Here is a 25,895-nt window from a genome sequence, read left to right as displayed (position 1 = left end):
CTCTATAAATTACGGCACCCCAAGCAGGGCGGCGCGCTGCGCCGCCCTTCCCCGGTCCTGCGGCCGGGGCAGAAGTGTCTGCGGCGGGTGCGCTGGTTCGCGGCTCCGGTGGAGCATCCGCAGTCATGCCTGCGGGAGCTCCGTCCGAGCCGCGGGACCAGCGCACCCGCCGCAGTCATGCCTGCAGGAGCTCAAGCGGAGCCGCGGGAAGAGGGGACCCTCCACAGACATGACTGCGGAAGGTCCGCCGGAGCCAAATGCCACCCTGCCCCGACAATGCCGCCCCACGCGCCTGCTTGGTGCGCTGGGGTCTGGAGCCGGCCCTGTCTGCGAGGCCCTGCCCCACTCACTCCATCCACCCTCTGTCGCTCGCTCTCCCCCGGCCTCGCTCACTGCCACCAGGCTGGGGGAGAGTTTGGGTGTGGGAGGGGGTTTGGGTGCAGGCTCTGGGCTGGGCCAGGAGTGTGGGGTGCTGGCCCTGAGAAGGAGTTTGGGTGCAGGAGGGGGTGAGGAGTTGGGCTCTGGGAGGGAGTTTGGGTGCAGGAGGGGGTGCAGGCCCTGAGAGAGAGTTTGGGTCGGGCTCTAGGCTGGGGCAGAATGTTGGGGTGCAGGCTCTGGGAGGGAGTTTGGGTCGGGCTCTAGGCTGGGGCAGAATGTTGGGGTGCAGGCTCTGGGAGGGAGTTTGGGTGCAGGGTGTGGGCTCTAGGCTGGGACAGGGGGCTGGGGTGTGGGAGGGGGTCAGCGCTTACCTTTGGCAGCTCCCGGGTTCATCCCTCTTGCAGCAGCTCCTAGGCAGGGGGCCCAGGGGGGTCTCCGCACGCTGCTGCCCACAGGCACTGCCCCTGCAGCTCCCACTGGTCACAATTTCTGGCCAATGGGAGTTGCAGAGTCGGCGCTCGGGGTGGGGGCAGCATGCGGAGACCCCCCCAGGGGCGTAGGGTCGTTCCTGAACCCCGCTGTGCTGCTGGCAGTGGTGGCCGGGGGCTCCCAGGCCCTTTTAAATCACCCTAGACCCTGGGCAATCGCCCCCTTTGCCCCCCCCAGCAGGCCTGCTGCTATGGGACTTTATCTAGAGTGAGAGTGAGGCAGGGCTGCCCAGAGGATTCAGGGGCCTGGGGCAAAGCAATTTTGGGGGCCCCTTCTATAAAAAAAAGTTGCAATGCTATAGAATCCTGTATTCTCGTGGGGGCCCCTGCGGGGCCCGGGGCAAATTGCCCCATTTCCCCCCCTCCGCCCCCGGGCAGCCCTGGAGTGTGGCCAGATAGTTGGGCTCTGTCAAAACAGCACTGGGGGTGGGGCATTTAACACTGATTCGTCCTCAGTGGGATCCAGATCAAACTCGCTCCATTTACACTGAGCAGCAAAGTCCAGCCCCTGACGCTGCAGGTTCAGTGTGGTACATGAACCACTGAGTGAAGCTCTTCGGTTACCTTTTCATGTTCTCTGTATGTATAAATATCTCCTGTCTGCGTGTTCCAGTCTATGCATCCGAAGGAGTGAGCTGTAGCCCACGAAAGCTCATGCTGAAATAAATGTGTTAGTCTCTAAGGTGCCACAATACTCCTGTTCTTTCTTTGGTGACGGTTACAACAGGTAGGAACAGCAGGGGATTTCCTGCCTTTTCACTGGCGCCGCCTTTACAAAGCCAGGCAGGTATTTGCCGAGCTCACTGATGCGCTGCAGAGTAGCAGCCGTGTTAGTCTGCAGCCGCAGAAAGAACAGGAGCACTTCACTTCCCAGTAACTTTCCCCACGTCTATTACATTGCACAAAGTTAAACCCATGTTCTTTACTTACTCCGGTGTGGGTGGGCGTGTGCCCACCAACCCTGCTCCTTGCCAGCCGGGACGGAAGAAAGCAATCGAATCACAGGGCTGGGAGGGACCTCGAGAGGTCACCTAATCCAGCCCCCTGTATGATCCAGACCACCCCTGACAGGTGTTTGTCCAAGCTGCTCCTAAAACCCTCCCATGGCGGCAATAGCGGGGTTGGTTTTACTTGGCGGGATTCAGCTACTACAGCGATGTGGGGAGAGATACAAGCCCCGAGGCGCTGGACAGCTCAGACTCGGGCCCCTAGACCGCCCGGGAGAGGTAAGTGCAGTAACATCCGTCGTACCATCACGGTCACGACAACGGACCTGTACTTTATGGAGGACACTGAATGTGACTTCAGAGATTCTCTGCTTCCGTGGATGAACAAGTCGTCGTGTTGTGTGTTAGGCACCAAAGTCTCTGCTAGCCCCTGTAGCAGAGGCTGTGGTATTAGTGGGCAGAGCTTAAATTCTCATCGATTATTTCCCGGAGCCCCCCACGCCTTCCCCCCCATGCTGTAAAAACTCCAGGGCCCAGCAGGGTGGAGGGGAGCTCAGAGCTCCAGCCACTGGGCCGGTGGGGCGAGCTCGGGGCTTCTGCCCTGTGGCGGGGTGATGGGCTCTGCACCAGGGGTGTGGGAGGGGGGTGCACAGAGGCTCAGGGCTTCAGTCCCACGTGGCGGGCGGGGGCTGCACCCCACAGGGTGGCTCGGAAATATTTCCCAGAGCTCGGCTCCGGACGAATTTAAGCCCTGTTAGTGTGTCATGGCTAGACTGTGTGAGCGTGTCTGATTCTCAGCACGCTCGGTTTGGCAGCTAGATCTAACCCCGGCAGTAACAGTCCTTGGTCCCTGTGGGGAAGCAGACGGTGCCCGGATTCTCACGGTGCACCCGGTTCTGAATCCCCTCGAGCGGCTCTCCCCTGTGGATGTGCGAGCGAAGAGCTGCGTAGACATTCCCCCTGTCTGAACGGAAAGCCCCTGGCCACTGGAATACACTCCAGTGTTTCCAGGAGCAGTTCAAGGAGAAATGATGGTTCTGTTCAAAACTCCTTCCCACTACGGGTTCCTGCCAACTCATGTTCAGTGTCCTCTGCCACCCTGCGGATATGGGGTGCAGGGGGAGCGGCAGACAAAGGAGATAACAGGGTATCCTGGTTATTCCTTTACTCCTCTTCTTTTGAAACCATTCTACACGCCGGACACTGTCCCCCCATTTTTCCCGTGTTCAGAGGTTACTGTACAATTGAGTGCAGTCTTTGTGGTTTGTTGATTCCTGCGATGATCCCATTTGAGATTTACATATAAACATCGACAGCAGCTTTTCACACATTCGTTGCAGGTCTGTCTTTGCTCTCCTGGTTCAGATCTGCAGAGTAGACTGAAGCAGGACCTAGTAGTGAAGCTTCTATTCCTCTCCGTAGATTCCCATGAATGTCTATGTGGACTGTCTTGTGACCTTTAAAATGTCCAGTTGTGATGGATGTTCTTACATCCAGGATACAAAGGGACGTGTTTCCCGGGGGACTCTTTAACTGTGCTTGCAAATATTGGGAGCACGTGGTGTTTATGTGCACTCCAAACATGCTTTTGTGCATGCAGTTGCTCATCTTCCATAGGCTGATGCACTTTTGGGGGCACAGACAGATGCACTCAACTTCTGCATGTGCAACTAAGGCAACTTGCTGCAAATTTGAGCCAAAGTATGTTCTTTGTGTGAGGCCACTAATTAACCTTAGAGAGGAGACGAACCTTCGGCTGGTCCCTGGGGTGCTCTAATGTTTATCTGCAGGTGTCAGCCTGATAAATAGACATGGATTCTGCTCTGTGCGTGTTTGCTGGTGGGACCAGGAGCTGGATGGTTAGACTGGACCTGCTCCTGCCTGCTGGGTCCAGGCCCGTGCCCTGCTGTGGAGCAGTAGTGAAGCTTCTCTCACATCCAGAACTGTCTGGATTCTGAGTGGTTATTTTACAAGAAGCTGCTTCTTTGCACCTTCCTCGCTCAGCTCCGTGGGGCAGGCGTCTAGCGTTGCTCCTCTTTCACAGCTGGTAAATGTAGATGGTCTCCTCCTTCAGGGGGCCCCCGAGTGAAATAGGACTCCCAACCGAGAGCGAAATCTGGCTCCCCATGGAGATGGCCCCTATGTTGAGCCTGCGCATGTGCGGCTTTACCGCGGCGTGCACTCTCTGGTGCCTCATGAGGTGCGTTTTCTTGCTGAAGCGCTTCCCGCAGAGGTCGCAGGGGAAGGGCCTCTCCCCGGTGTGGATCCTGTAGTGCGTGATGAGGTGCGTCCTCTGGTTGAAGCTCTTGCCGCACGCGGTGCACGCGTAGGGCCTCTCTCCTGTGTGGATCCTCAGGTGTCGCTTCAGGTCCTGCTTGTGGCTGAATCTCTTCTCGCACTCCGTGCAGGCGTAGGGCCGGCTGCCCAGGTGGGTCTTCTGGTGGGTGATGAGGATGGACTTCTGGCTGAAGGCCTTGCCGCACTGGGCGCAGGGGAAGGGCCGCTCTCCGGTGTGGATGCGCTGGTGGGTGTTCAGGTGGGTTTTCTGGCTGAAGCTCTTCCCGCACTCGGTGCAGACGAACGGCTTCTTCCCCGCGTGGATCTTCTGGTGGGTGAGGAGGTTCTTCTTCCAGGTGAAGCTCTTCCCGCACTCGGTGCAGGCGTGGAGGGTCACGTCCCCGGAGTGGATCAGCTGGTGGGTGAGGAGGTTCTTCTTGCAGCTGAAGCCTTTGTCGCACTGGGCGCAGCTGAAGGGCCGCTCCCCTGTGTGGATTTGCTGGTGCCTCATCAGGTGGGTTTTCTTGCTGAACCCTTTCCCGCATTCGCTGCACAGGAACGGCCTCTCGCCCGTGTGGATCCTGACGTGGGTAACAAGGTGAGTCTTCTGGCTGAAGCTCTTCCCGCATTCGCTGCAGGCGAAGGGTCTCTCTCCGGTGTGGATCCGGTGGTGCCTTATGAGGTCCTGCTTGTGGCCGAAGCTCCTCTGGCATACGGTGCAGGTGTAGGATCGCCTCTCGAGGTGAGTCTTCTGGTGCATGCTGAGCATGGACTTCTGGCAGAAGCTCCTGTCGCAGTGAGGGCAGTTGTACAGTCTCTTCTCCTCATGGGTCTTCTGGTGCGTGACGAGGTATTTCTTCCAGCTGAAGCTCTTCCCACACTGGGCGCAGCTGAAGGGTCGCTCCCCCGTGTGGATACGTTGGTGGGTGATGAGATTCTTCTTCCAACTGAAGTTTTTCCCACACTCGGTGCACGTGAACGGCCGTTCCCCCGTGTGGATCTGCTGGTGCCTGGCGAGATCTTGCTTGTGGCTGAAGTTCTTCTGGCATACAGAGCAGGGGAACAGCCGGGTTCTCAAGTGAGTCCTCTGGTGCCGCATCAGGTGGGTTTTCTTCCTGAAGTTTTTCCCGCACTCGGTGCATGGAAACGGCCTCTCACCTGTGTGGATTCGGAAGTGTGTTATAAGGTGCGTTTTCTGGACGAAGCTTCTCCCGCATTCGGTGCACTGATAGGGTCTCTCTCCCGTGTGGATACGGTAGTGCCGTATCAGGTCTTGTTTGTGATTGAAGCCCTTCTTGCATTCCGTGCAGATATACGGCCTCACTCCCATGTGGGTTTTCTCATGAGTCATGAGAAGGGACATCGGCCCAAAGCCGCTGCCACAACCAGTCCAGTTAAATGGAGCTTCCAGTGGGAGCTTTCCCTGGTGTGGTTCCAGGCCAACCTGATCCGCAAAGCTGTCTTCGTATTCCATGCACACGTAAGGCATTTCTCTCTTCAGGTGTTCTTGGAAAAGTGCAAAATTCTTCATGCTGCCAAAGCTGGATCGTTCAGCCTCAGTCTCTAGAGAGCTCCTCAGCTGCCTTTGTGATTTGCATGGGATCGTGCAGACATTTCCCCAGTCTGAATTCACGGTCACATTCTCTTGGCGAGTTTCTGATGATCGGTCCGGTACCTCCAGTTTTATAGCGGAGGTCTCACGGGTCGCTTCAGCGGGGCTCACCGGCTGCCTTCCTGATTTGCAAGGGATCCTGAAGACGCTGTCCCAATCTGAAGGCTCAAGAACAGTGTCTTTGGACCGTTCAGGTGAGTCTAATTTCACAGTAAGGTTCTCATTCTCTGCTCCAGTGGGGCTCATCTGCTGCCTTTCTGGTTTGCACTGGATCCTGTAGGTGTCTGAAGATGTGGAAAGATCTTCTTCAGACTTTTCTGATGAGGACTCCCTTGGCTCTAATTTTATAGTTATCTTCTCATGCTTGGCTCCTGCATGGTACATCTGTTGCCTTTGCGGTTTGCACTGGATCTCGTAGGCGTTTCTCCAGTCTGGAGACAAGGAGAGATTCTCTTCTGATCTCTCTGGTACCGGGTCAGGTGGTTCTGATTTTATAGTAAAGTTCTCATCATCTACAACACAGAGACGAGAGTTCAGAACATTATTGCAAGGGAAGGTAAAACTCGTAATATCAACGCTTTCTGATTTCCAGTGTAATCCCATGAAGGTGTGTCTCACAGCAGCACTGGTTATAGGCCCCTGTACCACCTCCATGTCTACAGATACAAGGTTTAAAAGATTTGAAACTTTTGTAGGAAGTCATCATGCCAACAGGATGTTGCCTCCATGTTAGGATCTCAAAGCATTTTACGGGCATTATCTAGTCCCCCAAACCCATGCTGTGAGATAGGTACGTAAGCAGTACTGGTATCATACCCGTTTTACAGAGTGGCTCACTGAGGCACAGTGAGATCAAGAGGTCACACAATAGGTTAGTGACAGAAAGCTGGGAACACAACTCTGGAGACCTTTCTCCCATTATACATGCTGCTTCTGTCCTTTCTATGATTTATTAGAATTTGCTGTGTACAGATAAAATTGCTCACATGATCGTCTTTACTATTTTAATCCTAGGTGGCATGTATGAAATATAGATTAAAAAAAATGCTGTCAGGTCACACCAGTTTGCAGTGAGCCCAAGGGTCGTACCGCTGTTTACTTATGAAGATTAAGATGAGGGTCACATACAGCAGAACCTCAGCGTTACGCACCCCTCGGGAATGCAGGTTGTTCGTAACTGAAATGTTCGTAACTCTGAACAGAACATCAGGGTGGTTCTTTCCAAAGTTTACAACTGAACATTGACTTAATGCAGCTTTGAAACTTTACAGTGCAGAAGAAAAACGCTGCTTTTAACCATCTTAATTTAAATAAAACAAGCAGAGAAACAGTTTTCTTGCCTTGTCAAATCTTGTCTTTTAAACTTTCCCTTTATTTTTTTAGTAGTTGACGTTTAACACAGGACTGTACTATCTTTGGTGGGGTTTTATTTATGTGTCTGCTGCTGCCTGATTGTGCACTTCTGGTTCCAAATAAGGTGTGTGGTTGACCGGTCAGTTCGTAACTGGTGTTGCTAACTCTGAGATTCTACTGTATTGTAAAAATTATCCTAAATTCCAAACATTTTCACAGAAAAGATTGAGTAGGAAAACGTGTGATCTTAATCAGGTGCTATTCTTGATTTTTTATTTGCTATTCTCCCAGTCAGGAAGCACACACAATATCATGTGTCTTAATTTGCCCAACCACACACAGGGCTGGCTCCAGGCACCGGCTCAGCAAGCAGGTGCTTGGGGCGGCCAAGGGGAAGGGGCGGCACGTCCGGCTCTTTGGCGGCGGGTTCCTCTTGGAGGGAAGGACCTGCCGCCGAAATGCCGCTGAAGAAGAAAGCGGCGCGGTGGAGCTGCCGCCGATTGCGATCGCGGCTTTTTTATTTTATTTTATTTTTTTGCCGCTTGGGGCGGCAAAAACCTGGAGCCGGCCGTGACCACACAGCACTATAAGAAGCACTAATAATGAATAGAAATCATCAAAACAGTTTGCAAACAGCCAACAGCCTGAAAATGACAGGCCCCCAGTGCCCAGAGAATAACGAACCATTTGAAGAAACGGAGGATGGATTTGAGAGTGAGATTAACCAACGAGGTGCTAAATTTGTAGCAAAAAATTCAACAAGTTCTAGGTGAACAAAGTCTTTGAATGGCATTTGAGAGCCCAGCCCACCAAGATGTGACAACTAGAGGTAAAAACCTGAAGCTTGGAAGAGAAACCCTGTAACTGAAGAGCTTATGGAATGTTGGCTTCATTCCTTTTCTGCCCCGTCTGCATCCGCCAAGAAAGAACCAGAGGAGCAGCCCTCAAAGCTTCGTGTTTAAATGCAGCTCCTCCCTAGGAAGCTGTGAGCCCATTTCCGCGGGCTAGGGCCGGCTGGGCCTACACCTGAGCCTTTCTGGAGTAGGTCTGATCCCTCACCTGTGAAGCAGCTTTGCCGAGTCCCCTTTTCCTCTGCGTCGCTCCATTCCCTGGGACGTGGCGGCTCCTCCCTTTGCTCGGTCCGCGGCGGGAGGTGACGTTTCGTAACAGAATGACCTGCTGAGAGCACAAGGCAGACCCAGTTAGTTTCCTTTTGCATCTCCCAGGCTTCAGAGTTTTCTGTGGCCCCTTGACAAGGTCCCCTCCTCCTAGTGAATGTGCCCCCTGGCAAGGGGAAAACTCCCCTCCGAGGGAGGGTCTTGCTTCTGCAAGCCCCACTCTTCCTACTCCCTCCTTCCCTGCTCCACTGCCCTCAGGAGGGTCCCCCGCTTTGAGTGTGTCCCCCATCCCATTGAGGGAGCATCTCTCCACTCGGCCTGGTTCCCTTCTCCCCCAGGGACTCTCATCTTGGCAGGGGCCTCCCTCCAGCTGGGGCTACCCTCCTGGGACACAGAGACTGGGCCTAGCGAGCCTCTCCCCCCGCACAGCTCTCCCACCATGGAGAGCCGGCCTAGCAGGCTGCCCACCCCCCACTTGGATTGGACACAGAGCTACAGCCCTCTGCGTAGCATAGGGGTATCCATCGCGCTGCCCTGCATCCTTCAGGGCTGGTACCCTAGACAGCCAGTGCCATGGCAACCGCTTGGGAGACAGTGCCCTAAATCGGAGGGAAACCAGGAGTCTGGGTGGGCGCCGTCTGCTGCTCCCGGGCCTCCCCACCCCTCTCACCAGGAAGAGACGCGGGTGAGATGGCGCCATCTCCTTCCAGGCCTCACGCGGCAACGGGACTCAACGGGGAGGGGGCGTCTCGCCTGGACTGCCGCAGCCCGGGGCCTACTCGCCATCACCGGGCCTGGCTGGCAACGTGCTCCATGGCGTGGGAATACAGTGGCCCCACATAGGGGCTGGCCGGCGCTGGGCAACGTGCCTGCCAGGTCACTGGTGTGGATGTGGCCTGGGCCAGTGGTGCACAGACGCCGGTGCATGGGTGGGCTGCAGGGTCTCTTTCCGGTACCTAATGGCGCCCCTGTTATGAAATCCACCATCGCAGCGAACGCTCATCGGCAACCCCCACCCATCTCATGAGAGAGGCCAAGGCGTGAGTGGGCGCTGGAGACGCGACTCCCCTCTCACCCTTAGGGCCTAGACTGAGAAAAAAGGGTGAATTTAAATTGTGCTAGTCCCTAGGGCTAACCCCAGCCAGGGACCCTGGGTTTTACAGGGAGAAACTGCGTCTTTGCTAGGTCCCAGCTGGGGCTCACCTAACAATGAGCCGCTCTAAACCGGTGCAGACGGGTAGGGGTGGTGGTGGGGACCTGGCATTGCTGCAGTCCAGGCTGGACCTGCTCTGAGGATAAACAGGGGCTTTGAATCTCTGGTATTGTCTCCCTCCCGGTTCATTGCCCTGTAGGATCCCACATCACCACCCACCCCTCTGCCCCGCAGAATGTCCTACTGCTGGATTCCACTGGGAATTGTCCCCGTCGCAGCGTGTGTGGACTAAGGGACGGTCACCCCTGACGTCAGTGATCAGAACAGCCCTGGTGTGACAGGGCGCTGGGCACAGGGCGGCTGGGGCTACACCCTCTGTCCCGCCAGCTCCCATTCGGGGGAATACATTACAGCTGGCTGGAGATCTCCTGGACCTACCTGGGGAAGCAGAGATTAACCTGGGCTGTATAAAAGCCTGGGGCAGGAAGGGAAAAGGCAGGGAACGGGAGCAGGGAGGTAGCGATTCCCTCCTGCCCGCAGATGGTGACGGGCCAACTGTACGCGGTGAAACGGGTGGGAACAAGCCTGCAAATAAACGGCACCGCTGGTCACTACCCCCAGGGTCTCCGAGTGACTTTGTGGACCAGCAGAGGCAGGCGCCAAGGGGGCCCTGCCACTCTCTGCTCCACCCAGCGTCACTGGAGCTGTGCCTGCCTCCGCCAGCTCTGAATTTAAGCACTATGTGTGTAAGGGTTTTATCTCGCAAACAACTCACTCCAGGGAGTAGTGCTTACTGCCGTGAGTCAGTCCACTGCTGTCAAGGGAGTAAGCACCACGCCTGGTCCGAAACGTCTGAAAGCTCACGACCCCGGATTTGATATGTGGAAAAATAACACGCAGGAAGCCCCCGGCACTCGGGCTGGGAGGGGGAGTGCAGCCCCACCCCATCCAGGCAGCAGCCTGCTGCTCTCCTCTCCCTCCCGCTCCCGGACTGCTGGGGACTCCTTGCACACTGTCCCCGCTGCTGTCCTGCCCTGGCCCACACCCCTGACCGGCCCCAGCACCGTGTATTTCATACCCTCCGGAGCCTGCAGGAGCTAGCGGCTCTGAGCGGGGGGAGGAAGCACCCGGTGCCCTGGTCTACTCCTGCACTGCGCTGCCGTGGGCTTCTCCGGAGCCGTAGCCAGCCAGGTCCTGTCCCGAACTCGGGTGAGCCGCTGGCTCCGCTTGCTGAGTCACCTTTGCCCCAGCTGGGCGGGAGTTTGGGGGTGGGCTGTTATGTGACTCCCGTGGAGAAGGGGTGCAGCAAAAGGGAGGGTACCTCTGCTCTACAGCAATGCAAAGGAATATTTAAGAGAATATTTGTTCAGGTGGACGGTGGTGAGTTTCTTGGCTGCCCCAGGACATCAAGCCCTGGAATGAATGCATGAATGACTAGGCATTTCTATTGCACGCGTCACCTAGAGCGATGATGATTTGCAGAAACAAAGTTGCAAACCAAACCCACTAGGAGGGCATTTTTCAGAAAAATGTATTGAGGAGGGATAAGCCACAAGCCAGCAGTTAAGAGCACAAGGACACCCATCCTGGGTCAGACCATTGGTCCCTCTAGCCCAGTGTCCTGTCGTCCGTCAATGGCTCCCCAGAACTTCAGGGAACTGTGAAGAACAGGGCAGCTGGAGTGATCCACCCATCTTCTGGCAAACAGAGGCTAGGGACACTTCAGAGCATGGTTTTGCATCTGTGCCCATCCTGGCTAACAGCCATTGATGGACCTTCACAAAGCCCTGGCTGGGATGATTTAGTTGGGGTTGGTCCTGCTTTGAGCAGGGGGTGGGACTAGATACCTCCTGAGGTGCCTCCTAATCCTGATATTCTGTGATTCTATGACCTGTTCTCCATGAATTTATCTAGTTCTTTTTTTAACCCAGTTATACTTTTGGCCTTCACAACATCCCCCGGCAATGAATTCCACAGGTTAATTGTGCATCGTGTGAAAAAGTACTTCTTGGTTGTATTAAACGTGCTGCCTATTAATTGTATTGGGTGATCCCTGGTTTTTGTAGTGTGGGAAAGGGCAAATAATGCTTTTTTCCACACCAGTCATGATTTTGTAGCCCTCTATCATATCCCCATGAGTCGTCTCTTTTCTGAGATGACAGCCCGAATCTTTTTAGTCTCTCCTCATATGGAAGCTGTTCCATACCCCTGATCATCTTTGTTGCCCTTCTCTGAACCTTTTCCAGTTCCCCCGTATCCTTTCTGAGATGGGGTGACCAGAATTGGTCACACTATAGCACAGTGGTCCCCCACCTTTTTCGTCTGGCGGGCGCCGGACGACGAACCACCGAGGACAGTGGCCGGCGGACAAGCATCCGCCGAGAAAGAGCAGCATTTCGATGGCAATGCCTCTGGATGACTCTGCTTCTCGGTGACATTTCTGCGGATGCTCATCCGCCGGCCAGTACGTGGGCACACTGAGTTGGGGACCACTGGTATAGGAGCTGTGGGCACACCAGGGACTTACATAATGGTATGTGAAATGTTCTGCCTTATTTTCTATTCCTTCCCGAGTGGTCCCTAACAATCTGCTAGCCTTTTAGACCATTGCTGCACATTGAGCTGAACTATCTATGGTGACTCCAAGATCTCTCTAAGTGGTAACAGCTAATTGAGAACCCATAATTATAAATGTGTCGTCGGGATTATTTTTTCCCGGTGTGTGTTACTCTGCACCTGTCAAGGTTGAATTTCATCTGCCATGTTGTTGCCCCGTCACCCAGCTTTGTGAGGTCCCTTTGTAGCTCTTCGCAGTCTGCTTTGAACTTCACTGTCTTGAATCATTTTGTATCATCTGCAAACTTTGCCATTTCACTGTTCACCCCATTTCCAGATGAGTGGGTCAGAGCTGAGGCATGTTACTGCCTTGTTTCCATTCATGGAGCACGATTCTGCTCTCACTTAAACCAGATTTACAGTGGTGAATCTCCATGGACCTCACTGGAGTTACTCCAGAATTACATTAGCGTAACTGAGCTCAGAATCAGGCTCACGGCGTTACCATCATGGAGAAAGGGCCAGATGTTTAAAGGTATCCAGATGCCTAAAGATGCAGGTAGGCACCTAGTGGGGTTTCAAAATCACCCACGGGCTTAACTCCCATTGAAATCAAACCCTTAAAAATGTGGTCCATCCTGCTAAACTGAAGTCACCCCAGACATACCCAGAACCAGGCTATCCATAAAGCAAAGGCAAAATGATTGTTGATTTTTACCCATTGAGATCAGAAGCTCATAGTTCTCCCTCATGACGTCTCGGTAAAGCTCTCTCTGCCATTCTTCCAAAATCGCCCACTCCTCCGGGGAGAAATAGACACTGACATCTTCAAACGTTACCAGCCTCTGAAACACAAACAGCGACCCATTCAGTGCCCGCCTGGAACAGGAAGGGCTAATGGTATTGGTGGTCTGTGTGTGTGTGTGTGCGCGGGCCAGGGGTTAACAGCGTGTTAAGTGGGAAGCAGGTGAACAAATTCCGGGAACCCGAGGGTTTGTAATGGGATTGTGAGACTGCTCGGTTCTGGAACCCTTGTTTGGCAATTACCTTCCTGAAAACGGCAATTTGCCCTTCAGCTAGCTACAGGCATATGCCTTGTCTTGTGGGTGCAAATACAGCACTGCTTATCTCCAATACATGGCATTGCCTTGCCGGGGAATGGTTTGTCTGCAGGGATCATTACTTTGAGCTCCTCCAAAGAACAGGCCCAGCCTTTGCAGAGCAGTAACACATTTCGGTGACCATAGCCATAGGTTATTTTTCTAATTCTCTTCCCAAGTACAATAGCTATGAATGCTGCAGAACCTACAAGCCAAACCCCTTCCAAAGCGGAGGGGCTGGATACGGATCCCCAGCTCCAAGGCTCACCCTATGGTTTTGATTCTCGGCTGGATTCTAAACCTGGCAGGGTCTTAGTTTCCTGTTCTGGCTAAGCTGAAGCAGAAACCTGTTCTCATGTGATTTTGGCCTCATGTGGCACAAGCCTTGTGAGAGCAGATGCTCTCGTGAGGTCTCTGCCGTTTGGGGATGAAATCTCACAGGAACAGCCGAGCTCTGTGCTGCTGATTAGAAACCCCTAGTCCTGGTTCAGCCTCTAACTTGCGCTCCAGTCTAAGGGCAGGTCTTCACTACCTGCCGGATCGGCGGTGATCGATCTATCGGGGGTTGATTTATTGCTTCTAGTGAAGACGCGATAAAATCGATCCCCGATTGTGCTCCCCATTGACTCCGGAGCTCCAGCTCATGAGAGGCAGAAGCGGAGTCGACAGGGGAGTGGCAGCGGTCGACTCACCGCCGTCCTCACGGCTAAGATGCGCCGACTTCAGCTCCGCTATTCGCTATTCGCGTAGCTGAAGTTGTGTATCTTAGGTCGACCCCCCCACTAGTGTAGACCTGGGCTAAGACTAATCTAGATGATCCCCTTCCATGGCCCATCTCTAAAACGAGGTTCTTCAGCCCGAGTGCACTTCTCAACCATCCCAGGCCGTGTTTTCAAATGGAACATGCACCTGCCGACAGCTACAAAACCTCCCCGGCTCTATAGAGAGATGTGGTGCTGCAGGACAGACCCTCAGATGTGACAGCCCGGCACCACTTTACTGTGCAGGGCAGATGGGGCAGCTCGAAGTGTCTATTCCCTGCTCCTAGGCAGCGCTGGTCTAAAAGCTCTGCTCCGGGAATTATCCGGGGGCCGTTCTCTGGCCTGTGTTGCACAGGAGGTCAGACGAGATGATTTCAATGAACGGTCCCGCCTGGCATTGGAATCTATGATGTTATAGTGGAGCCCAGCACAGAGAGGCCTTTTACCCTTTCCTTAGCCACTGCTCCAGTAGAACAAACTCCAAGTCTCCACCCGTGTATTTAGAAACCTGCAGGCTGCAGCTAGGGTGACCAGATGTCCCGATTTTATAGGGACAGTCCCTGTATTCAGGGCTTTGTCTTAGACACCCCCCATCCCTGTCTCGATTTTTCCACTTGCTGTCTGGTCACCCTAGCTGCAGCCTGACTGGTCGGCTCCGGTTGAGTATCCGGACACAGAGACACATTCTGCTCTCGGTGTAAATCTGGAGCCACTGCACTTAATTCAGTAGAGCTGCTCTGGATTGACACCAGCCTCACTGCGATCCCAGTCTGCTTCATGACAGATTCTCCGGTGTATTTATAACTGATCTGCAAACCCGATGTTCGGGGTGAATGTCCTACCTGAGCGGCGATCTCCTCGGCCATTCCCCTCTGGTGCTGGATGCCCCGGGTGTGGACGGACTCTCTCGGCTGGAACTCAGCGGAGAACGAGGACTCCGGAGCTGCTCTTTTTTAATCAATCAGTATTTAGCGATTCCTATTCCCCCGCCTGGTTTTTCTCTCTTAATGGCTGCCAGCGCAGGGAGACTCTGGTCTGATCTGAGCAGTTACCAGGAAGGCAGTGAAAGAGCAGAGAAAAGACAAGGGGGAGCTCTGCAGGCAGGACTAGTAGGTTGTTGTTGTTGTTTTAAAGCAAACCCTGACACACTCAGGATGCTGAGGAATAAGGCAGCTGCCCACGCAGGTCACATGCGCTGCTGCGTTAGCCCACAGTTAACCTCCACTGTAGGGCTTTAACCCCCCACCCCCGAGCTGCAGAGCGCCCCTGGGAGCTGTAGTCCGTCCCCGGAAGGTCCCGGAGCTGCCCGGGATCACAGCACAGATTGGGTTTAACCTTAGCCGGGAGGGAGAACTACACTTCCCATCAGCCCACGGAGCCGTCATGCAAACCCTTTGTTTTCTGCATGGCTGCCCTGGCAAAGCTGCCCACACTTGCAGGGCCAGCAAAGCCCCGCCCCTCTGCATTGCAAACCAGTCTCTTCACATTTCGGAATAAGTAACCAGAGACCAGGGGTCTGATCTAGGGGGATCAGACAGCAGGCGTGAAAAATCAGGATGGGGTGGGGGGTAACAGGCACCTATATAAGACAAAAGCCCCAAATATCAGGACTGTCCCTATAAAATCAGGACATCTGGTCACTCTAGTCTGATCCTCCAGCCCTCAATGGAGCCACTTGCATGAGTCGAGTCCTCTGACGTCTAACGTTAGTGAAACGTGGGCATAGAGTTTCAGGGCCACCCTCCAATGTTGGTGGGCACCTTTTAACGGGCACGTCCTGTACTGTAGCATTTAGAGAGTGAAGTACGTGCACCCAGACTGAAGTGTGGTGCAAACATTCTGGCCATATTTACTGCAGGTGCAAACATACTTGGGGGAAAAGGGGCTTGGTACAAGCTTCTTTACAAACCGAGTGCATTGGTTTTGCTTAGATACTGCGGTGATAGGCATGTTATAAACGCGTGGATACGATTTGATCATGGAAATTGCGGGATGATTCACCACCATTTAGTCCAGTGGATTCTCTATAACTGGTCATTTTAAAACCAAGGTTGGCTGTTTTTCTAAAAGCTCTGCTCTAGGAATTATTTTGGGGGTAGTTCCCTGGCCTGTGTTATACAGGGAGTCGGACCAAATGATCACAATGGTCCCTTCTGGCCTTGGAATCTATAAATACAACATCCAAGCTGCTCTCTAACCGTGTCCGTACATTTCATCCCCTCTCCCCTCCCTGTGTCAGCTGGCAGAGCTCTGTAGGCACCACAGCAGACGTGAGTTTTCGGAAGGGATTTACAGGCAGAGAGTGATAGCTCGACGGATCTTGCTGGGGAACTTCTACCAGGCGGCTCTGAAGCGAGTACGGCTGTGTCTGAGGCTTGATGCTGAGTGGTGGACACAGGGGCAACTCTAGACATTTAGCCGCCCCAAGCATGGCGTCATGCCACGGGGGGCGCTCTGCCGCTCGCTGGTCCCACGGCTCCGGTGGACCTCCCGCAGGCGTGCCTGTGGAGGGTCCGCTGGTCGCCTGGCTTCGGTGGAACCGTGGGACCAGCGGACCCTCTGCAGGCATGCCACCGAAGGCACCCTGCCTGCCGCCCTCCCGGCGACCGGCAGAGCGCCCCCCGCGGCATGCCGCCCCAAGCACGCACTTGGCGTGCTGGGGCCTGGAGCCATCCCTGGGTGGACAGCAAACACTGGGTTATTTGGCAGTGCCAAGGGGGCGGGGGGTAAAATACCAGATCAGGGAGTGTGAGACGAAGTCACAAAGTGCCTTACAGGGAAAGACAAGAAGCGTGTGTTGGCTGCGGTGGAGAAGGGGGAGCCAGTGGTGGGACAGAGGGGGGTTGGATGAAGTCAGGATGACCCAAAGCAGGAGGGTGTTAGCAGCAGTGTTCAGAGGGGGCCAAGAAGGATTGTGAGTTTCCCTAGCCCTTAACAGAAGGGATCCGGGGCCAGGTCTGAATTTTTAACAAAGACAACTTTCTTCCAAGTGTTTCTCGGGCATCTGAGTTAAATGTGTCAACAAAAGCAAACAAAAACCAAAGTGAATGACAATTATCTCCCCAGTCAATGAATCAAGGGTCACATGAATGGTCTCTCTAGTGCCATAAGTCTAGTTCTGTTTGTCCATCTGTCTTCTTATACCATCCTCATCTAAATAGTATTCGAACATCTCCAGCCATCCAGAGTTTTCTAGTCATCCATAGAGTCTTCCAGGAAAAAAACAGATCAAATAAGACCTACATTTCTAATGTAAAAAGCAAGGGGGGAGGAACTGCCTCTTTTTATACATCATTTTTTTTTTTTTTTTAGAAAAGGCACAAACTAATTTTACTCCTTTGCGGGTCGCTTTCTGGATTCATCCACACAGGGTGACCAGATTGTCTTTGAGCCCGGGAAGTGGGATGATCTGGAGGATACTATAAAATATCATGGACGTACACCGGACAGAAGGTGTCTGCAGTGTTGTTGTAGCCAGTGGGTCCCAGTAGATGAGAGACAGGGGCGGCTCTAGCAATTTTGCCGCCTCAAGCAGGGCGGCATGCCGTGGAGGGCGCTCTGCCGGTCGCCGGTCCCGCGGCTCCGGTGGACCTTCTGCAGACGTGCCTGCAGAGGGTCCATTGGTCCCGTGGCTCCGGTGGACCTCCCTGCCGCCCTCCCGGCGACAGGCAGAGCGCCCGCGCCTGCCACCCAGCACACGCTTGGCGCGCTGGGGTCTGGAGCCGGCCCTGATGAGAGACATGAGGTGGAGGAGGTGGTATCTTTTATTGGACCAACTTCTGTGGGGAGCAGAGAGAGGCTTTGGCACTACACCGAGCTCCTCTACCCGGCCTGATCCTGGGGGGTCACGTTGTCTGGCCAGAGCCCCCTCTCCATGGCGGAGGCCTGTCAGCCCGTTCCCACCCCGTGATAAAACAGGAAATTGCAGCAATCGCGGGCAGCCTCCTTCCCCTTGCAGGAAGTGCTCCAGCTGCTCCCAGGGATGCATTGCAAGGGTGTGAGTCTGAGAGCCCCGCACAATGGAGCAGGCTCCGCGTGACTCGCCAAGGGCGAGCTGATTTCCCAGCATCGCCTGTCCACTAGCCCGTGCGGTGCGAATCCAGCCTGTCCTGCTCCCCTGGCCGGGAACGGGGGAGCCCCGCTGCCGTTAGCGGAGCGGGGCTGCGGGAAGAGGAGAAAGCGAAGCGAGACACGGCGAGCTCCGCATTGCAGCCGAGCAGTCGCCGGGCGCACCTCACCGGCTCGGGGAATCCGCCCGGGGAAGGCCCCGCAAACTCCGCTCCGGGCGGACGCTTCCAGCCAGTTCCCGTCCGTTCGCACCCGGGACCAAGCCCCTGTCCCCCGGGGAACAGCCCGGCCTGGGTGGTTGTACACAGACCTCCCGGCGGGTCACGGACCGGGGCAGTGTCCGCGCGCGGCCACGCCGGAGTGAGATCGGATCCGGGTAAGGGCGTTCGCGTGGGTGTTCCGCAGAACGAAACGCGCGTGGGAGGGGAGGGGCGGCACTCAGATCCGGCGCCGCGACTTGCTGCTTTGCATGGCCGGGGCCCTGCGGGATGCCGAGATGTGGGGGTGGGTGTCGGGGGGCAGCACCCGCCGGGGCGTTCACACGGCTCTTCCCCAGGCAGAGCCCACGCCGCAGACCCACGGGCGCAGCCGCTGCTGTCCCAGAGGCTGCAGGCGCCGCTGCCCTGCTCCCATCCAGTGCAAACTCTGCCACCGCCTGGCCGCGCGGCCTCGGGCCAGTCCCTTCGCCTTTGGCTCGCTGCAGCGTGGAAGGAGGTTAACCCGCCTCGCCGGGGCGCTGTGGGGCTCCGCGGATGAACGTGTGTTCCTGGCTGCTGGGGCTGTCACATGCTGCGCCGGGCGCTACGGGCTGCATAGGGCCCGGCGGGCGGTACTGTCTGAGCCATGGCTGAGCCTGATTCGTGGCATGCTGGGGCTCTGGCCCGTGGCATGCTGGGACTTGTAGTCTCTGTGGGCTGCAATAAGAAGGGGGAGTTTGGCTGATACCAGCCTCGCTTTGTGGAGAGGACGTTCGTCACTTGGACTCCTGGGTCTCCATGCAGTCGCCTGCTGGGGAAATTTTGGGCATCCCAATTCAGCTGCTTTAGAGTCTGCTCAGGGTGACCAGACAGCAGATGTGAAAACTCGGGACGGGGGTGGGGGGTAATAGGAGCCTATATTAAGAAAAAGACCCTAAAATCGGGACATCTGCTCACCCTCAGTATACAAAGGCTCCTCATGCAAAGGGACAACGTCCCTCTGGTTGCAACGTATTCAAACGATGAGGAACCCCCCAGCCACCAGCCAGGGCACCTTGGGCTGTGACCCATCATGCCTTCACACTGAGCCCTCAGGCTAGGAGAGCTGGAGACCTTCCAGGAGACACAGACGTGGTAGGACCAAGTGGTGAGATTGAACAAATGTCCCTCTTCCCTCTACTCCAGCACTGAATAAATACCACCGTGTAGCCGTGCACGGGTCACTGTTGCTATGGGTACCATCCTTTGGGTGAGGTGTAACAGACAGCCAGACCCTGGTCACTGATCGTCATTACAGGGGCCAGGCGGGCTTGGGAAGGGTCAGTGCCCTGTTTGACTTGATTGGTTTAGGGTGACCAGATGTCCCGATTTTATAGGGACAGTCCTGATATTTGAGGCTTTTTCTTATATAGAAGCCTATTACCCCCCATCCCCGTCCCAACTTTTCAAACTTGTTGTCTGGTCACCCTAGACTGGTTACACTCTCCTTATTTAAATCCCCCCCACTGCTGAAATTGGATTCTTCATTTTCGGTGCCCAGCTGTTGTGTAGTGTTGTTGTGTGGTGTTTTAGGGCTCCCGTATTCCACCCTAGAGGAGGCTGCATTTCCGCGTGATCCTGTTAATCTCTGTATCAGTTTACATTTGTAAACCGCACTGGGGCTATTGGGAATAGAAGTGGAGAAATCAATGGAACGGGGACGTGGTTAATAATAATAAAAGCCAGATGTTTTCAGGCAGAGTTAATGGCTGTTGATGCTGAGCATGGCAGTGAGGAGTCTGTTCAGTGTTAAATGGTGTGTTCATGGCGCTTTTCCACCGGGGCCTGGGTTAATACCTGCAGTGTGTTTGTTTTCCCAGGAGATGACGGTCCCATGAGTGCGGATCAGAAGCAGGATCTCATGACTCACCTGACATCCCCCCCTGGAGAAAGGCCGTTCGCGTTTCCGGCTTGCGACGAAAGCTTTAGCGATGAGAGAAACCTCATAATCCACAGCCAGGCGGAGGAGCGGGAGTACAAATGCATTCTGTGCGGGAAGTGCTTCAACCAGCAGCCCAGCCTGACCCGGCACCAGAAGAACCACACCGGGGAGAGGGCCTACATCTGCCCCGAGTGCGGTAAGAGCTTCAGCCTCAAGCACAACCTGATCATCCACCAGCGCACCCACACGGGCGAGCGGCCCTACAAGTGCAGCGTCTGCGAGAAGAGCTTCAGCCTGAAGCAGAACCTGGTCACCCACCAGCGCATCCACACCGGGGAGCGGCCCTTCGCCTGCCCCGAGTGCGGGAAGAGCTTCCGGGAGCAGCGATTCCTCCTCAACCACCAGAGGACCCACACGGAGGAGCGGCCCTACGAGTGCGGCGACTGCGGCAAGTCCTTCAAGGAGAAGCAGACGCTCGCCAGCCACCAGAGGACCCATAGCGGGGACAGGCCCTACCAGTGCGCCGAGTGCGGGAAGAGCTTCAGCCAGCGCACGTTCCTGGTGACGCACGAGAAGACCCACCAAGGGGGGAGCCCGTTCACCTGCGGCGAGTGCGGGAAGAGCTTCAGTTGCAAGAGCGGCCTCGTCACCCACCAGCGCATCCACACCGGGGAGCGGCCCTTCGCCTGCCCCGAGTGCGGGAAGCGCTTCAGCCAGAAGGGGTCTCTGAAAATCCACCAGAGAATCCACACCGGGGAAACCCCCTTCACGTGCCCCGAGTGTGGGAAAACCTTCACGCAGAAGATAAACCTGACTACGCACCAGAGAACCCACCTGGGAGACAAAGCCCTGACATGAGCCTGACGTCATGCTAGGAGCTTTACGGAGCGGATAGCTCTGAACTCGGCTGGGAGCTCCCGGAGGGGCCCACGACTGCACTGGACGCGAAAGGCTGAACGGCGGGGACGCCATGTGAACGTTCTGAGTGTCTGGAAGGCCTCGGTCGCTCCTTATACACCCTGGAGTCCCCCAGGGGATCCTGATTGTCTTCACTCACTGAGCCTGGGTCCCCTGTGCAGCTCCTCTGTCCACTGGCCGGTCAGGTTCGTGCTCTTCTGTGCCCACCCCACATAGAAGCCCCTGAAGGAATCCCAAGTCCCGGCCCCCCGGCTCCATGCCTCGCCCTCAAGCAAGGCACTCTCCACCCCTGTCCCTCCCCCAGCTCCCCGTCCCTTCCCAGCTCGCTGGGCTCCCTGTGCTTGAGAGCAGATGAGATAACAACGAGGGAGACTCACGGCAAAGTTCTTTACTGCTGCTGTAGGGACTGATCCTGTGACGTGCTGAGCCCCGTCAGTACCCTTCAGCCTCCATTGGAGATGCCTGACGTCTTGCAGGATCAGACCTGGCTGGCCTGCTTTTCAGAGGTGCTGAGCACCCACGCCTCCTGCGGGCTCCCATGGGAGCTGGGGATGCCCAGCACCCCTGCAAACCAGGAACAGCTCTTTGCTTTCTCACCGTCTTGGAGCATGCAGCCCTGAGCACCTTAAAGCCCGTAGTTCTGGCCTGGCCAAAAGTCAGCCCTGCATCACTGCAGGCCCAGTGTTCAGCAGCGTGGGCCGCAAGGGCCCGGGTCTTCCACAGGGCGTTGGCCTGGCCGCTCAGCGCAGGTCGAGGCCAGGCATGCTGGGACCCGGGTTCTCCGTAAGCCCCTCCTCCACATTAAGGATTAGGGCAGCTGCACTCACTTTGTGCCAGTTAGACGTGGCCCGCGGGGTGTTGGTTAAATCCCCTCAGCTGGGCAGTTCGGGTGCAGCCCCTTGTGGGATAGTGGAAGCACGAAGGTACCAGCAGCTCTGAGTTAGGGGAATGCAGTGAGGGTGGCTGGTGCCAGTGAACAGAGCAGAGGGGGGTGCAGATGTGGCGGCACCATCCCAGCCCTTGGCTGAATGAATAGCGCCTTGTGACCATTGCAGAGCCGTGTAAATTACAGCAGCTGTCAGTCATGTTTGCCCGGCGTCCCCGCACCCAGCTCTCGCTCGGGGCTGTTTGGCCCTGGCGCTGGCCCGTAAAGCACTGTTTAGATGTGCTCGGTATTGTTTGCATTATCCGGGTAGTTGGAAATTTTCCACTAGCGCATGAATTAATCTCTGAATGTGTTCGTTTACCCAGGGAGCGAGAAGGATGAGTGTGAAAAAGAAGCAGGATCTCATGACTCATGTGAAATATTAATACATTGTATGTGGGAAAAGCTTCATCCCACAGCCACCTCTCCTAGAAACCACACAGGAAAGAAGGTGGCACCTGAAGCAGGATCTCATCCCACCCCCTGGAATCCACCCAGAGAAACTGTTATTCTCATAATCGATTAAAAAAAACTTCAGAGACCAGAGATTTCTTCTAAATCACCAGGGACCCTGCACAGAGAGACTAAGTGACCATAGTCCTTGCTGCAAACCCTTCAGGGAGAAGCAGGTTCACAAAACCCCAGAGAACCTGCACTGGGGAGAGACCATCCCAATGAACTGAATGTGGGAGAGGCTTGGTCTGAGGATGTTCCTGGTGATAGCTGAGAAAATCCACAAAGGCAGGGCCCCATTTATCTGCTCTGAGCCTGGGACACACCTCAGCTGTCAGATGACCTCATTATGGTCCAGAGAATCCAAACCAGAGGAGACCATTTAAATGCCCCGAGGGGGGGCATGCTCCTCACAAGATAAATCTTCCCCAGTGGATCTGCATGAGTGAGATCACTTACCCAGAACTGGAGATAAGCTAAGAATAATTCTCTCCTCTGCAGGAATCACTGGGTGTAGTTCTGTGACCGGCCGGTGCAGGAGGTCGACTAGAGAAGCACAGTGATTTCTTCTGGCTTTAAATTCCGTGAACCTGTAATTCTGAATATCAGCCTGAGATTTCCTGAAGGTGGGAAAATAGTCCATTAAGACACAAGGAGAGACATCATACAAATGTCATGTATGTTGGAGAAATCTTATTCACTCCCCTTGCTGTACATAACAGCAAGAAATCACCAAGCGGATGCACTGGAGTGTTTGCTCCCTGGTTGCTGTTACAGGCCAGTTCAGGGAGCGTTGCTATGCCAGTGGCATGTGGTTGCATCCCTGTTTTTCCCTTTGTGGTATTTCCACCTCCTGTTCTAGTCTCTTCTGGTCCTTTCTGTTTGTGTTTGTGATGTTTCTGTTCTATGCCTGAAGATTGTGGGCAGAAGGGGAAGGTTTAATTAATGTTCCAAAAGGAGGCAAGTTTCTGCTGCATCTGAGGAGGGCAAGAATTCACTCTTGTGTCCCCTGGGAGAGGCCATCAGTGCAGTCAGCATAAAACTCAAGAGATGTCCAACTCAAACGGTTCCTGCCCGTGTCACTCACAGCCGTTCCGATGAGCGAAACAGGAATGGTTTGAAAAATGAATTTTCCTTTCATAGTTTTCTGCTGTTTTGCTCAATGTTCCGTGTCACTCTGCCTGGACAATGAAACCAGATTGGTCAGTTTCAGTTTCTAGCCATTTTCACTTTCTGGGTCTCCCCATGGGCACATTGTTACTGGGTTCCCAGTGCCACAGGGGAATGAATATTAAACATCTGGGAGGAGGGAGATCATTTCAGTGGAGCTGTACTGGGGTAGAATTAACCATGGATTTCAAGTCATAACAGCTGATACATCCAGAGATTAACATCAGAGATCAGACTTTAGGGCCCAGTCCAACGCCTAGTGAAATAAGTGGACAGGCTCTCGTTGCCGTCGGTGGGAACAGGAGCAGAAAGGGTCTGTCCTGCAAGGTGCTGAATGCTCTGGCCCTGATCCAGCAAGGCAGAGCGCTTTAGCACATGCATTGGCGTCAGCATGACCACTCACCGCCTTAACGTTAAGCAAGGGCATAAGGGCTTCACTGGATCAGAGCTGCGTGCCGAGCATCTTGCAGGATTGAGGCCTTAGTGACCGAGGAGCAAATACGATAACCCTCATCCTACCAGCGGATAGGGTACCCACCCTGGATGAGAGCACGTGTAGCTCATCGACAGAGATTCATGCAAACACTCCCATTGGTACAAAGTTTTTGAGATCCTCACCCTCCCAACACCCTTTATTTAAAAAGTAAATCTAAATGTTGTCTGTAACCCCAGAGAATTGGCTGGGTAAGTTTCTTTGGGAATGCACAGGTACCATTTCTATGACTGGAGAGTGTCGTATTCCTGATTAAGAGGCATGTGTTGGCTCGTATTTCTATAGAGGATCCTGGGTCTTTAACTCTGTTTGAATTCTTGTAGTGATCCCTGCCTGGGCAGAAGGAGTGGTAGAGATGGGTTGATTAAAGGATATGAGAATAAGACAGGAGCGGGTAGGGGAGGGTGTGTGTGTCTGGTGAGGGTTAATCCTGGGGGGAAGCAGCAGTTAAATTGGGGATGGAAATGATGGGGTGTCTCTCTGGTACTGTAGCTGGAATGCTAGAGATCAATAAAGGAAGGTGTGTTCTGAAAGGAACTCTGCGCTGTGTGATCTTTGATTTATGTGAAAATCTGTCCTGATCGCGGCTCAGGCTAGGTGTAACGGACTGGCTGCATAGACACGGCTATCCCCACTCTCACAGCCCAGGAACTTCAGCGCCCAAACCACTGGCTTCTATCAGTTCAGCTAAACAACAACCCTCCATTAGCTTGAGGCAGTAGCAGACTGTGGGAGACCCAATCGCATGCACTTAGCCCGGGGGAAACCTTTAGCCCCAGAGCTGCGATGGCCCTCAGAAGCAGCGTCCCGTCAGCACGCGGGAGGCCCTGTGGGCACAGGGAATGTCCTCACTTTTCAGAACTCAAGGCCACATGCAGCAATTCGCAGAGACTTTGATCCAGTTTCTTCCCTCCGCTTCCATGAGCGAAAGGGACGTGGGGCTGGCGGAGGAGGGATGCTGGGAGGGGGAAATGACACCCTCACATCCTCCTCCCCATGGAAGCTTCTCCAGCGAGAACTGTGAGCTCAAGACCCCATGGGGATGCCATCCACGGGCGTGCTGGTCACCTCCTCTTCCAGAGCATTCCCTGAGGGGTTAACCAAACCAGGCCCTCTCCCCAAGAGGTGGGATACTCAGGACACATTAGGGGTGGAGCAGGAAACAAGCCCTTGTTGCCTTCCCAACTTTCTCTGTTTCATCAGTTTCCTCCTGCTGCCCAACACCTCTGCTTGGTAACGATTTCAAAGCTGTATTCTTGGGGCTTGTCCCTGCATGTCCAAAGGGCCCTGGCAGGCAGTGCCAGGAGGCAAACGAGATTTATTCAGATGAAAGGAAGAGATCCACACAATAAACTGGGCTTACTCAGAGATCACGTTCCTTCAGTGTGGAGTTTCAGGAGATCAGAGACCTCCCTCGTAACATGTGCCAAAGACTAATCCGCTGGGTTTCCCAAACAGCACCACCAAGGGGCACTAGGTGAACGTGTGCATTTCCCGTACCCTCGCTGAGCCAGTGGCACTGTTAATGCGATGAGAACGCGTCTCAGTAACTCATTGCAGGCTCTGAATTTGTCACCTAATCTCCTCCCATTGGAGTAGTTTTTCCACACAATCCCGTTGGACCCAAGATGAAGGGCTCTGGCGTAGCTAATGAGAATAGCATCTCCATGTGCCCCAGCTCCTCGCACAGGGCTGGTTTCATCCCTGTGAGCCCCCTGGTGCCAGCTGGGGTCTTTGAGCTGATGCTCTGGCTGGTATTTCTGCGTGTGTACTAAACCTCAGGGCTGCCCAGAGTATCAATCAGTGAAGTGCTGGCTTCTTCCCCGGGGGTGGGAGGAAGAGATTTTTAACCCCACGGAACGGCCCAGTCCGTATGCCTATGGCCTGAGGGGGAGAGGACAATTCTCAGCTAGTCACATACACCTAACGTGTGGTCCTCCGAGCCCATCCTGCAGCTCATCTCTTACTCCCTCCGTGGACCCTCGGAAGGCCCCACTCTGGCCAGAG

General features: G+C 54.7%; 2 protein-coding genes across 3 annotated transcripts; one reads left to right on the top strand and one right to left on the bottom strand.

The window, feature by feature from the left end:
- Positions 1 to 636: 636 nt before the first annotated feature.
- Positions 637 to 14,925, bottom strand: LOC123363356 (oocyte zinc finger protein XlCOF6-like). The gene is made up of 4 exons (XM_045004224.1): positions 14,586 to 14,925; positions 12,601 to 12,727; positions 8,115 to 8,234; positions 637 to 6,214 (listed from the first exon to the last, which is right to left on the bottom strand). The coding sequence occupies exons 1-4, from the start codon at positions 14,607 to 14,609 to the stop codon at positions 3,852 to 3,854; spliced, it is 2,634 nt and encodes an 877-aa protein (XP_044860159.1). The 5' UTR covers positions 14,610 to 14,925; the 3' UTR covers positions 637 to 3,851.
- A 2,762-nt stretch (positions 14,926 to 17,687) lies between these two features.
- Positions 17,688 to 24,416, top strand: LOC123363362 (gastrula zinc finger protein XlCGF7.1-like). 2 transcript variants are annotated; one of them, XR_006576733.1, is made up of 3 exons: positions 17,688 to 18,187; positions 19,868 to 21,032; positions 22,099 to 24,416. XR_006576733.1 is itself a non-coding variant. In XM_045004241.1 (2 exons), exon 2 carries the CDS (start codon positions 19,882 to 19,884, stop codon positions 20,785 to 20,787), a length of 906 nt encoding a protein of 301 aa, XP_044860176.1. In that variant the 5' UTR covers positions 17,688 to 18,187; positions 19,868 to 19,881; the 3' UTR covers positions 20,788 to 24,416. The 2 variants fall into 2 exon arrangements, 1 of the variants encoding a protein (XP_044860176.1); XM_045004241.1 differs by having other exon boundaries at positions 19,868 to 24,416.
- The last annotated feature ends 1,479 nt before the right edge of the window (positions 24,417 to 25,895 follow it).

The sequence above is a fragment of the Mauremys mutica genome, chromosome 2, assembly GCF_020497125.1.
Source record: "Mauremys mutica isolate MM-2020 ecotype Southern chromosome 2, ASM2049712v1, whole genome shotgun sequence".
In the NCBI taxonomy this organism is placed as follows: domain Eukaryota; kingdom Metazoa; phylum Chordata; order Testudines; family Geoemydidae; genus Mauremys; species Mauremys mutica.
The sequence above is the reverse complement of the archived record's forward strand: the minus strand, read 5'-3'. Positions and strand labels throughout refer to the sequence as shown.